General features: G+C 39.9%; 1 protein-coding gene across 1 annotated transcript in view; it reads right to left on the bottom strand.

The window, feature by feature from the left end:
• Window positions 1-5911: 5911 nt before the first annotated feature.
• Window positions 5912-13144, bottom strand: part of arhgap20b (Rho GTPase activating protein 20b) — a 47467-nt gene continuing 40234 nt past the window's right edge. Inside the window, exons 14-15 of the mRNA XM_072676626.1 lie at window positions 12180-12294; window positions 5912-10155 (exon numbers count right to left, since the gene is read on the bottom strand). Of these exons, the coding sequence (XP_072532727.1) occupies window positions 7913-10155; window positions 12180-12294 (2358 nt within the window). The 3' untranslated portion in view covers window positions 5912-7912. The remainder of the gene's footprint in view (window positions 10156-12179; window positions 12295-13144) is intronic.

Below are 13144 nucleotides of genomic sequence, written 5' to 3'. Positions count from 1 at the left end.
AATTATTAAAAAATCATACATTGTGATTTCCAGATTCCAGACATGCGCCTAAGATGAAAATTTCAGACCACTCCATGATTTTTAAGTGGGAGAACAGCCAACAGTGTCCTGTGAGCAGTATTCTGTGACCACTGATGAGGGACATGAGGATGACCAACAAAAACTGCAGTACTGTGTAGTGGACACTTTATACTTACAACTTAATAATACATACAACTATTTAATAAAAACAAATGTTTTTAATATGGCATTACTAAGTAATCTGAGTATTTTACAAGAGCTTACAACATCTTTCAGCCAATAAGATTACAGAAACTGCATAATGTTAGTAATTACACATCATTGCAAAAATGTTTGAATGTTTTTGGGGAATAATACTGAATGAGCGCTGTACATTTGACTGAGTTGAATTGTGTTTGAGGTTTAACTGGCCATGCTGTTTGGAGGGAGGAGTCAATAAAGACATTCTTTAAACTTATTCCTTAAGTAAAGGTTTTACAAAGCTCTTTTCACAAAGAAACTTCACTTTAAATAAACTCACCCAAGTTCAATCAACTTGTCTCCTATGAGTGGTCATGAAAACAATAATTGTTGATTCAATTAAACCATTATGAGAACGTTTAGCTAACTGTATTTTAAAAAAGGAATAATAATTAGACAAACATTTAGCAAGTTGGATTTTTTTTTACAGTGATAGGTTCAAACACCATCTTGTACTTCTTCTGGGGCTCTGGATTTGATATGCAAGGTGAAAATACATTTGCAAGCACTATTTGTACAACACAGCCTTTATTATTTCCCTGTATTTAAAGTCATTTTCCTTTTCTTGCAGTCAAAGCTTGAAAATAATGCTTATGCATTAGTTGATCTAACACACTCTCACAAGCTGCAGATGCCTCTGTTGACTCTGAGCAACAGTTTCTTCTTTGCAGAAAGGAATGCAAAAGATCCCTACTTCCAGGGAATAATGTGAATGTTAGCTCTTCAGATTTGCTACTTTCCTATACCTATACAGGTGCAAAGAAATCCTCTTCATTGGAGTAGCGACTGTTTGCGAGAAAATCATCTTTATCAAAGCTTTTTTCTGGATTAACCAAAATTCTATTTCAGCTTTGATTCAGCTTGTGAAACAAACAGTGTGTACATTTTTTGATCAATAATATTTATTAAGTATTAATTATTATTATTATTATTATTATTATTATTATTAGTCATTAAAATGTAAGCATTTCAACACATGTAACATGCCATCTTTGACTTTAATGTTGTGCATACATTGCATATTGCCAAAGGTTGAATGAATGAAAAAAAGCGAAGGTTTTCCTCATTCAGTGGGCGCAAGAAGAAAATTCTCTCTCGAGTTATGGCAAATGTGTGATTAGGGTGCAGAATCTGCATTTTCTTTCTTCTGTTTTCAAAAAACATGTTTGACTTGCTTGTTATATTCAGCTGTTATATGCCTCCTGTCTTAAATGTATTGTATTGCCAGCTTCTGCAGCACTGGCATCAATGAGATTCAGTAGATAGCATGCACTCTTTGGATGCCTGAGAAACTTGTATTCAAGGAAAGTGTCCTCATTGAGAGTAGCACATCCATCCCAGGGCTGGGAAACTTGTATTCAAGGCAAGTGTCCTCATTGAGAGTAGCACATCCATCTTGGTAGTACACTTTGAAATCATTTTCATCTTCTGACTCATTGTCAAGGATGGAGACATCTCCTTCTTGTTCATCAATGACTTTTTTTTCCTTACACACTCGAAAAGGCCTTTAAGATGTCCAATTATTTTTCCTGATGTGATTTACATCTAATAAAATTAGGTAACAATTTATGTACCATTGTCTGTGTTACTTTTGGGACAGAGAGGGCTATAAGGCTTGAAAGGATCGAGCATACAGAATGTCTTTGGTTTGTTTGGATTAAGGTATTGGCTGCCCAGCGTCACTCTTTGCATTCTTAGCCAAGACCTTTTCTTTTTGTGCCCAAGAAAGAGGGTGTACAAGTCAACATGCCGAACAGCTCAACTCTCTACTTCCTCCATCAAAGCCACCATACACCGGGTAGCAGAGTAGCAGGCCTATGCTACACAAAATGCATTGAGATAAGAGTGCTGATAAAAAAAAAAGCTGACATTTATTTCTGACATTTGGCATGAGTGTACGCACCTTTCTGAAGCTCACTGTGTTCAAGGTGAAAGAAGGCCAGGCTACTAAAGTTAGGTATGGTAACAGAACATTAGCATTAGCAGAGTCAGAGAGAGGATTATGGGAGTTGTAGTGATAGAACACAGAAGTTTCATAAAAAATGGATGGAATGGATGTTGTTGGTTTATATTCATTTAACTTTTTGGGGGGACTAAGGAAGGGAATATAGAATCATCACCTTTATTGCTTCCAAAAATGACACTGCCTTAGTTTGACTACTACTATATTTATTTGTAATAATTTTAAGCTATTTTTAATGTTATATTTTAGAATAAATATGAAATAATATAAAAATACCTTGTATTCCATATGCCTTGTCTCAGTCTCGGCCACTCCTAGTCTCAACCTTGGACTCGACTCCTAAAAGTCTTGGTCTTGGCTTGGACTGGTCCTGGTATTGGTCTTGCCCTGTGCTCTAGTGGTCTTGACTAAAACACTACTAAGCAGACCCGCAGATTAGTTTACTCTGTGGGAAGGATTTTGTCAACGTCTCTTCAGTTCAAGTGTCCTACAGCTCCAAGGCAGTGTGTTTCAAAACAAGAGAATATTAACACTAAAGTGTACCCCTGCATGGTAGTGCTTAAAATAATACCATTGTTGCTATGTGCCCCTTTGCAACAGTGACTTTTCTATAGCCCCTGGTGGTTAAATGACTGTAACACTGTAGCAATGTTAGATGAGTTTAACAGTTGTTATTTCTTTATTAGTATGGCTAACATCATTTCAACTAGAGTCATTCTACTAAATGTGTGTCATTCCCAGTAAACCCCCCCCCCCCAAAAGATGGCTCAAAAGAAAGAAATGGATAGTTTGGGAATGGCCAAGCCAAAGACTGGATCATAATAATACTGTTGTTCATGCATGAATAAAGTTGCATAATAAAGTTGTACATGCATGAAACCCCTCAAACATCCCACAGCTGAAAGAATTCTGCTTGATGGGGTGAGAAAAACTTTCTCCCAGCACATGTCAGAGACGGATATAAGTGGAAACTTCTAATTGAGGTTATTTCAGCCAATATATGAAGAGAAAGACAGGCAGACAGAGAGAGAGAGAGAGAGATAGAGAGAGAAGAGAGAGTGATTTGTTGCAGAGGGCATTGCAGGGGGCGGGAGTGGTGATGATATCAGAAAGGATATTTTGCAGGGTGGGGTGTCTGCTGTACTGGATTGCTAAAACCCTACATTGATTTTCAAATCAATTAAGTCTGCCAATTCTCACCAGACCTTTCCAAAACTTCCTGAGCTGATTCTATGGTTTCCTTAATCATTCTTTAATGATCCTGTACCCCTAAAAATAAACAGGATGGTTCATGTTGTTCCTCCCTGTTGGGCCCTTGTTATCACGCCATCCCCCGGGGCGATCCCGAGATGCTGCCTACAGGCCCAAATAAGGACTTCCTGTTTGTTTCTGTTCTATTGAGTTGATTTATGTCCATCTGTGTTGATTCACTCGCTCGGGCATCGGGGACAATACTGACTCAGGACAGAGCCGCGCTCTGTATATAAATAGGGGTAGCTGGGGAACCAGCTGCTTGACTAGAAAACAAAGCCAACCTAACCTGAGTGCGCAGTGAACTGCCTCAAACTGGGTCGCCTTGAAACCTGAGCAAGAAGGAAACATACCTCGCTTGCCTCTAGAGCAAACAGTGAGTCCTTCAGACAATGAACAGAACTTTCACCGACCAGAACACGCCAATACCCGCATAATCACCCTGGGGGATGGCATGACTACGAGCACCTGACAAAACCTTAATCTGCTTCATTAGTGACTCAAAGGTTCACTGAACAGCATTAAATTAGTCAAATGTGACTTGACATGTTCACCGTGTTTAATTTCCCGTTTCAGGAATAATTCATAAGCACAGCTTTCTACTGTGAGTTTGACCTCGCCCCCACCACCCTTCTCATAGCTTGTCAATCTATCATTTCATCTGCCACCATTTCCCATTTAATAAATTCATCTGTTGTTTCCAGTTCCTGCTCTTTGTTCCATCTGACCTTAAAGGTGCTGCAATCACACGTATTTTCAGGAAACCTGGTCTTCACTCAGCATGTCTCACAAATTACAAACCAACCTCCAACCTCCCTTTCTTAGATAAAGTAATGTAAAATGCTCAAATTCATGCATTTCTTTCAGAAACCTAACTCTAAGAGCCTTTTTTAATCAGATATCTGCTCTGTTAAGAGATGCAAATGACCCACTGCCTACTGCTGATAATGGGCCATAAACATTCTTCACCTCCTTGATTCCAGTGGTTGACAGCTCAGTACTGTGAGAACTTCTTGTGGGTAAATTAGATTTTTACCATCATAGTCGATCTTCTGAGTGGGTGCAGAAATGATTAATGAACATATGGCTGAAGGTCAAAGCTACAAAAAACATGAATTAATGATCAGTGTATATTGCCAGAAAGCTCAGGGAAATGAGAAAGCAGATGGGTTTCTAATCACATCCACCCTCCTTAACAGCTGCTTCAGCAAACATGTGGGAGAGAGAAGAGAGCGAGTGAGGGACAAGGGTGGCTAGACGGCTGAATAAATTCACTCCCATTGTGTTTATTCGCTCCCTCTGAAAGGGCTTATATCATGGAAACCTAGGGTTTCAAAGTAAAGGAGTGTGATTATAGTGTGTAAACAGTTATACTGTGCTGAAGTTTAAAAATGTACTGTTTACTCTTTTTGTGATCTCGCAACTCTGAACATATTTCCATATGACTACTTATTTAGCCTCAAGGGTGTTGGAATGTGAAAAGCAAACAAAACATCATATAGCTAGTCTTTAGGGGCTCCAGCAGTAACCGTTAGCTGTTCACCGGGAGCCAGAGCACCAGACATTAGCGGCAACTTTAAGCGGCTAGCAAACAGGAGATATTCGAGGATAGTCATTCATGTAGGGGCCAACGATATTCGTCGGGGGCAGTCAGAAGTTACTAAGGATAACGTTAAAGAGGTGGTTAAACTGGCCCAGACGATGTCCGATGCCATAATTTGCTCTGACCCCATCCCAATGAGGTGCTTATCTTATCTTCAAATTACACAAAAGTAAGACATGGAGTTCCGCAAGGCTCAATTCTAGGACCACTACTATTTACATCATACATGTTACCACTGGGCTCAGTTATAAGCAGACATGACATTAATTTCCACTGTTATGCAGATGAAACACAGCTCTATATATCAGCCAAACCTGATGATACATTTAGATAAATTTAGATGTTATTGCGATAACATTCATGTTCATGATGAGTGTATGCACACATCTGACCACAACTGCATTCAATCCTAATCATTGTGCACCTCTGTCACCAAACTCTGGGAATCTTCATAGATCTTCTTAGAATCTCTGACAGCTTCCTAGAATCAGTTATTAGTTTTCACAGGTTAATCTAAATAATTCTGTCAATGAGGTTTAGTTTGTTTCCCTAAACATGATACTAATCAACAGTAATTGCTAGTGTTGTGCTCTCTTTTTTAAATGTCCAGAGTTTGCTCACCAGCAGATTGATTTACCAGCAGATTCCTTTAAAGCTGCTTTGTGACAAACTCTGTCCTAGATGGTTGTGGTTTTAATTATTATTTAGTTTGTGATGTCAATAAGTGCCCAGTAAAGAATTATACACAAATAGATTATATGCAAACATATATACACCATATAACATAAATTTTATTATATAGTGATAATTAAAAAGGAAATAATTAATACACAGAACAATCTACAGAAAGATATAATACAGAACCACATAAAACAAAACTTTTTATTCTCTTTACCCACAATCCTTCGTTCGCACCATTAAACTGTCTGCTACGAGTGCTGAGATGCTGTGAAGGAAAAGTTAGTAATGAAATTGAATGTTTCTAATGTTAAATGCGTCACCTTGGTTACATCAATAAGCCATGATGTTTTTTAAAACCCTGCTCACACTTCTCAAGTGTACATCAATGAACCTTTGCATTCCAGTACTAATAGCACTATTTTTGGTGATATGTACAATCACTTTAAAAAGGTTATATATGGAAATATATACAAAAGGATTTTTCATCAGTGTGAAGTACCTTTAATAAGGCACCATTTATGCAACTGCTGCCATTACCAAATGTCCTTTGATAAATCCTTTATTTTTAAGTGTGCAAGCTTTGGGACAAAGCTACACATTTTAACATAAAAAGGTGTTGCACTCTACAGTGACATGTTATAGTATGTGATATTTATGTGTGTTTGTACATCAAAACAACAAAAAAGGAATAAGCGTATCAGGTTAATGCTGTGAAATGGCATTATATAATAAATACATGACTTACATAAAAAAGTGTGTAAAACTTAAATAATCAAACAAAAATACAAAACTGACCATTTGCCCAGCTTTGCATTATTTGTAACAATCTGCTACTGACCAATTGGTTAATTATTCAACACACAGGCTCACATACAAGCACATACACAACATGGTGATTTCAAAGATTTGGTGTCTTCTCAGAGACAGATCACATGTAACAGATCACAAGTCATTATCACAGTATGTGTGTGTGTGTGTGTGTGTGTGTGTATACCCTCAGAAACATGTTGAGTAGTTGTTATATGATGGTGCTAACATAATAGTTAAAACACCATTTATTTATGCTACGACATGACTTCGGGGGTCTATTAACATTATGCAAATGTCCCCATGTTATTTACGCCTTCTAGCTTTTTTCAAAATATTCGAAACATTAGCATGTTTGATCAAGCTACTTTGTTAAGGCCCGTGATGGATCAGATTATCTGACAAGGAGAGCATAGCTATGTTCTTGGCTCAGCAGCTCAATGTTGGGGAGCTTAATACCTTTATATGTCAACAGGTTCACATTTATTTTCTCCAGAGAGTTCAAATCTTTTGGCAGAACCTCTCTAAATGAACTAGACAAGCTGTGTGTGCGTTTGCGCATCTGTTGTAAATCAAATATATTAATTTGCCCCGTAGTCATGTCCTGCTTCTTTTTATACATAAGTTACGGTATGCCTTATGCTTAAAAAGTATATATATATTTAAATTTTTATTTATAATAAAGTTAAAATTATTACTAGCCAATACAAATGTGCTGTCTACCCCCCAGCAAATATACATTACATACACACTGAAGTTAAATAAAGCCTTTAGAAATATATACACTTTTGCTATTGTAGCGATTAGTGTCTGTAATGTCAAAGCAAGCCCAAGTCATAAATGTAATGGGCTATTCTAGAGGAGGTTCTAGATATTCAGCGAGAAGAATTAACCAAAGCCTTCTAAATGGAGCAGACAAATGCACATGCTGCTGCTAAGGCTCATGCTCATGATGTTGTTGATGGACGCACCACTTCTGACCCTCCTCATAACAATCAGTGTAGTCCTCGCCTGATCATTTTAGAATTATCTAGCCTCAAAGCTACTCTCAGGAAACCCAGCCCAGATCAGGACTAGTAACTGATTAGCAAGTGAAACCAGGTTCAATTGTCATAGCATTTTAAAATTATTCATTTTCCAAACGTAAAACAAACTGTAAGTTGAACTATTGTCTGTTGATTACAGTAACCAAAGCAAACCTTGAGTGTTTGGCTTGCACTGGCTTGTTAGTTAACTGGTAAACTAACTCTGCTCTTCAGGTTTCAGTTACTGTGAACAGTGTCCTTCAAGTTCTAGCAATTATACATTTGGCCATTGGATCAAATTGTGGCACATTTGGTTTTCACTCAAGCAAAAGATTCATCTGAGAGGCTTGCAGCAGCGTCCCCTTCAGTATGTGCAGGAGTATTTGCACCTGATCTCTGACACTGCAGCTTGCTGCTAAACAACTGTCTGTTTTGGGCTTTGGGGGAGTTGTGTGTGGATGCAGCACAGTGTGCATTAGCATGCGGGATTGTGTGTGCATGAACAAAGTATGCTTTGACAGTGTTGCGGACATTAGTCGGCAGTCGAATGCGAATGGTGTGGCGGAAGGTTCTGGGGCCTTTGCTGGAGACTTTAGAGGTGAGGTCAGGCTGGTCAGTGTGACCAGGAGACAGGCTAATGCTGTTGCTGGTGCTGTTGCTAATGGCGTCTACTCTGCTAATGCTAACAGTGTGGCCAGGGCCATCAGAAGCATTGATGCTGACTTTATGGCCGACATCTGGACCTTGGTTATCATTAATGATTTTACTGGCAGAAAAATTCTGAGCACACACACTGTCTCTGGTGGAGGCCATAATGCTAAATCCACTACTACCATCATCCTCCGTTGCCTTGACGTCTGTCACATTTCCAACATCGTCAACAACTTCTTTGCTGGGTGGCTTTCCTAGCGCTGCAGAATGCAGAACCAGTGGGACATTTTGCCTGTAAAATAACGTCTGTGGGATATTCACCTGTGCTACACCCCCTGTTTTAACCCCAGGCCCATTCTCATCAGCAGAGAGAGCATGTGTGACCCCTAGTGCTCTGAGACTTTTGATCCGGGACTGTTTGAGCATCACCCTGCCCACAGTGGGGAAGAAAGTAATCTTCATCCTGTTCACCTTGCCTTTTACTGAGGGGACTATGTTAGCAGACGTTTGGGATGTGTGTGTGTCAGAATTCGAGAGTGGTCGCTCCAGGCGAACGTGAGCAACAGATGTCTCCCTGTGGCTATGGCTGCAGGGGTTTGTTTGTGTGGGAGTGTGTTGAGTACAGAGGTCCTTCTGTGTATGTGTGTGGACCGGGCAAGGTTGTATACGTGAGAGGATGTGCTCCAAGTCCCAGTTCTCATTATCAGACATCAGCTGATGTGTGTCCTCCTGTGAGATTCCTTCATTAAAGCTAAGTGTATTTGTGTCACACAGACATTCAGGGTCATCCCGGCTCAGGCATGTCTCGGTAGAGCTTAGACAGCACACACTTTGCTCTACTCTACACACACTCTCAGCTATAGGCAACTCACCTTCCAGACCACCAGTGGCACTTTCTAAACTGCAGGTCTTTATGTCAGTCTCTCTTTCTCTTTCTTCTACTGTTAAACCTCCGTCTCTCTCCCCATCTATCACTCTCTCTCCCTCCACCAAAGTTTCTCCACCTTCCTTTTTTTTCATTTCACTCTTTCCATCCCTAACGTTCATCATTGCTAGTGATTTCTGGTTTCCCCCTACTGTTATCTCTCCCTCTTTCTCTCCTTTGCTAACCTCCTTACTCTCATCCTTAAGGGTCAAAGGACAGTCACAGCTTAAGCATTTTGCTTCAGTTGTCTCTGTGCTGCTGTTCTGCCCATCTCGTAGCTCTGCCTCTTGCTCTTCGTAAGTGAACGCCATTTTCCACAGCTTCCTGGGCATCTCTGGAGTCAGTGGGCGCAATCTGGCAGAAGCACCAAACAAAAACGGGCGGGTATTGTCACTGGGGCTGGGGATTGGCTCAGCAGAGCTGAACGACACAGCACTGTCCAGTGAGCTAAGAGAAGAAGTGGTGGTGGTGGATGAAAGACTGGACATGCTCGCAAGTCTCTGGACAGGATGCCGAAAGCGGGCTGAGAACTGTGGCGACTTCCAGAATGCGTACCGTCCTTTGCCTGTTCCACCTTTGCGAGCCTGTAGAAGTGGGCTGAATTCCCTTGCATCCTGCATCTGAATGACTTTACCATCAATCACAGCGTTATCACAGCTGGACTGGCGGAGGACAGGGATGTGAGGCAAAACTGGCGTTCCAGAAGTCGCGGGGCACATAGAAGGCTCAGAAAGGCATCGGTTTCGAGACTGGCTAAGTTCTTCGATGCCAAGCGAACTGACCGATGCACTGGATCGCGAAGACTTCAAATTTAGAGTCCCACAGCTATACGCCCCTTCTGCTGCCATGCTGATCTTCAAAGGGTGCACCTCTGTGTGTTGAGTGGTCAGAGGAAGGAAGCAATCAAGGTCCGGTGAGTGGAGAGGAGATGCGAGACCATCTTGATCGGTCTCTTCCGAAGAAGAGTGGAGAAGGAATGATGCATCAGCTGGGAGAATAAAAAAAAAGTATATTAAAAATGTTTTCATTTAAATTAGAAGGTAAAGATATTATTACATTCTAGGAAGATCTTTTGGTCCATTAATCATGAAAAAAAAACGCATATAAAAGTTTTAAAAGAAGCTGCTGTGATCAAATGAACTTGTAGCTTTAAAATAACAGTAACAATATGTTGGTTTTATATAAAGGTGGGCAATATGACAAATATGTCAGTAAGGGAGTGGCTCTGAAGAGATTTTCAAAATAGAGATACATGTTTTCATTGGACAGCAGTGATAATCCAAACTTGCAGCTTCCATGACAACGGCACATTTTCTGACTTAAAATTGTTTCCCTTAAACAGATGACAATGATAAATAAAGACAAATCAGTAACAATACTGGCAAAGTAATGGGACCAGTTCAGCATATGAGGATGTACCTACAATACTAGCTTGAGAAAACAACTGCCTTCATTTAATCCAACATGCATATTCAATCTTTTGAGGCACATTAAGTCATTCTCAGCAGTGACAGCGACTACTGTTGGGTTTCTATTTCTTGATTGTTACCTTAAACCCTCAAACAGCCTATGGGCTGCCAGGTGGGCCGGGTGCAGTGGTGGCTAAGTGGTTAAAGCTCCAGCCTATTGTGATAACTTTTTGATGAGGGTTGTGGGTCCGATACCCGGGCTCGGGAAGTTGCCCCTGATGGGGCCCTCTCTACCTCCCGGGTGCTGCAGCGATGGCTGCCCATCGCTCTGGGCATGTGTGCTCATTTCACAGCCTAAGGCAAAATCATAAGGACTGAAGGTATCATTTTTTCCATCTCTGTTTGCTGGCTTTATCCAACAGTACATTTTAATATGTGTCCCAAGGTCATTCTGGAATACACACTTGAGATCATATTAGCTGAGCTAGTAAATTTATGCAGTTTCTCAACTAAGCTTTGTTTTTTTTTTTTTTACCAAAGGTATGACTGTTATGCTGGAATTAAGTACTTTTGTCGCCATTATATGGAAGAAAAGCTATAGCCTCTCAAACAGCCGGCCTACAGAGACCCAGCGTACCTTCTGTTGCTATGAACCTATTTACCAATCAGCTTCACCAAGTCTCCATTCTGGTCCTTCCAGTGGATTTTGTAACTAATGCGTGGGCACACTTCACATTCCTGTCAGAGCACTAGTGTGATGTGAAAAGGTGCACGGTGGAGAAATGTAATGACTTCTTTACACCAGTGGTAATAGGAAGCAGGGGTCGCCATGACATTCCAAGTCTAGCCATTTTATTTTGTATTACTTTACTTGGATGGTCCATTATAGATGCCTCATAGATGCTCAATTGACATTCCATTAACATTTAACCTAATATCTATTAAATGCAACTGAAATCTGAGATTAAATTGAGATATATATTGAATTAGAGTTCAGTTGCATTTAATAGGCATTCAGTTGAATGTCAGTTGAGCATCCTTGAAGCATCTAATGCACCAGCCATCTAGTGATACATTTTATTTACTAATCAGAACCACCAGTGAACCTACACATTGTTTGGGTTTTAAATGTGATGTTAATGATTGTAATTTGTTTTTTTTATTGACCTGCATGTACCCTTTGACCATTTTATTCATAGACAATTTGAAAAACCTTTACAAAACTATGGTAAAATAGTGTCTTAGGCATCAGGTGTATTCATAATAATTTGGTGTAATAACATTCTGTGACAAAGCTTTTAAAAGCATTAAACTCAAACATCTGGTTCCATTCCCCAACACTGGCTTTCTCTAAATATGTATAGAACTGAGAGTTTCACATTGAACCACCAATTTTGAAGAATCTAAGGACTTCCCCTTTTAAAGTATTCAGTGATATATTTTGGTCAAAAGCTCTAAAACTCTGTAAACAATCAATCAACAAAGCAGAAAATACAAATTGTGTTTGCAACTGCAAGAAGCTGATTGTACAGGAAGATGATTGATTGTTCAGTTCTCTTCAGTTTACACCACTGTTTTTTAAAGCATCAATAAAAGTGCTGACCTGTGAGGTCATCTGTTTCCTGTGCTGCGCTCAACAGCGCAGCAAATGTGCTTTCCACTTCATCGCCAAAGATGGTGGGGGAGCTTTCTATCAGGAATCGGATGAGCGCAGCCACCTGGACGTAGACAGCGGAAAAAAGCAAAGAAAAACAAGTGTAAACATGAAACAAATCACCAGTGTCAGCACCCTGAGTACCGTTTGGTATACAGGCCCAAACACTGTCGTAGCGATAGGTTTAGAGTAAGGCCCAGATGGTACGGACGTCTGCATTTCTGTATCAAAATGCGTCTACAAATAAGGCTTTTTGTTATTATTATTGTTATTATTATACTTTTTGTTTTACGATACTTTTTGTGATTGTGATACTAAAGATTAGTAAGTATTTTCCATGTGTGTTATTGCAATGCAATTATACAGGCACATTTTTTATAGTGCTTAGTAAAATGTAGAGCATGAGCAGTCAGTTAGTGTATGGTGATGAAAACAGGAATAAAATAAAGATGGCCTTGTCTTTCCAGAACATCCTAATTAACCCTTTTGGAAAGCTACAGAGGCGGGGTGGGTTTGGTTTTGGTTGCTGTAATTCAGGAATTCAGATGGGGAAAATTCCTTCGTGTTTTGGCACGGAAGCTAACAATTACTTGAGTATACCATCATGATTGCCATCCGCAATATTAAAAAGAGAACACTGGCAACTTAACCACTTCCTTCAGCTCAGTGTGCAGCACTAAACACTGCCACCAAGGACATACATTTCCAAGGGGTTGTTGTGCTCAAAACAGTAAGCTAGACTTATCAGTCCTGCAGAAAACAATCTAATGTGTTCTCAGTTGCACTGAATCAAGACATTACAACTAGATGGGTGCTGTTACTGGCAACAGACAATGACAATAATGTATGCACCATCTTTAATCAAAAGATACACAAACCCACTTAAAGCCTTGTATGAGGTTGAAGATGGCTTC

This window comes from Salminus brasiliensis, chromosome 1 (assembly GCF_030463535.1).
Source record: "Salminus brasiliensis chromosome 1, fSalBra1.hap2, whole genome shotgun sequence".
In the NCBI taxonomy this organism is placed as follows: Eukaryota; Metazoa; Chordata; class Actinopteri; order Characiformes; family Bryconidae; genus Salminus; species Salminus brasiliensis.
This window is presented reverse-complemented; position numbering and strand designations above follow the sequence as displayed.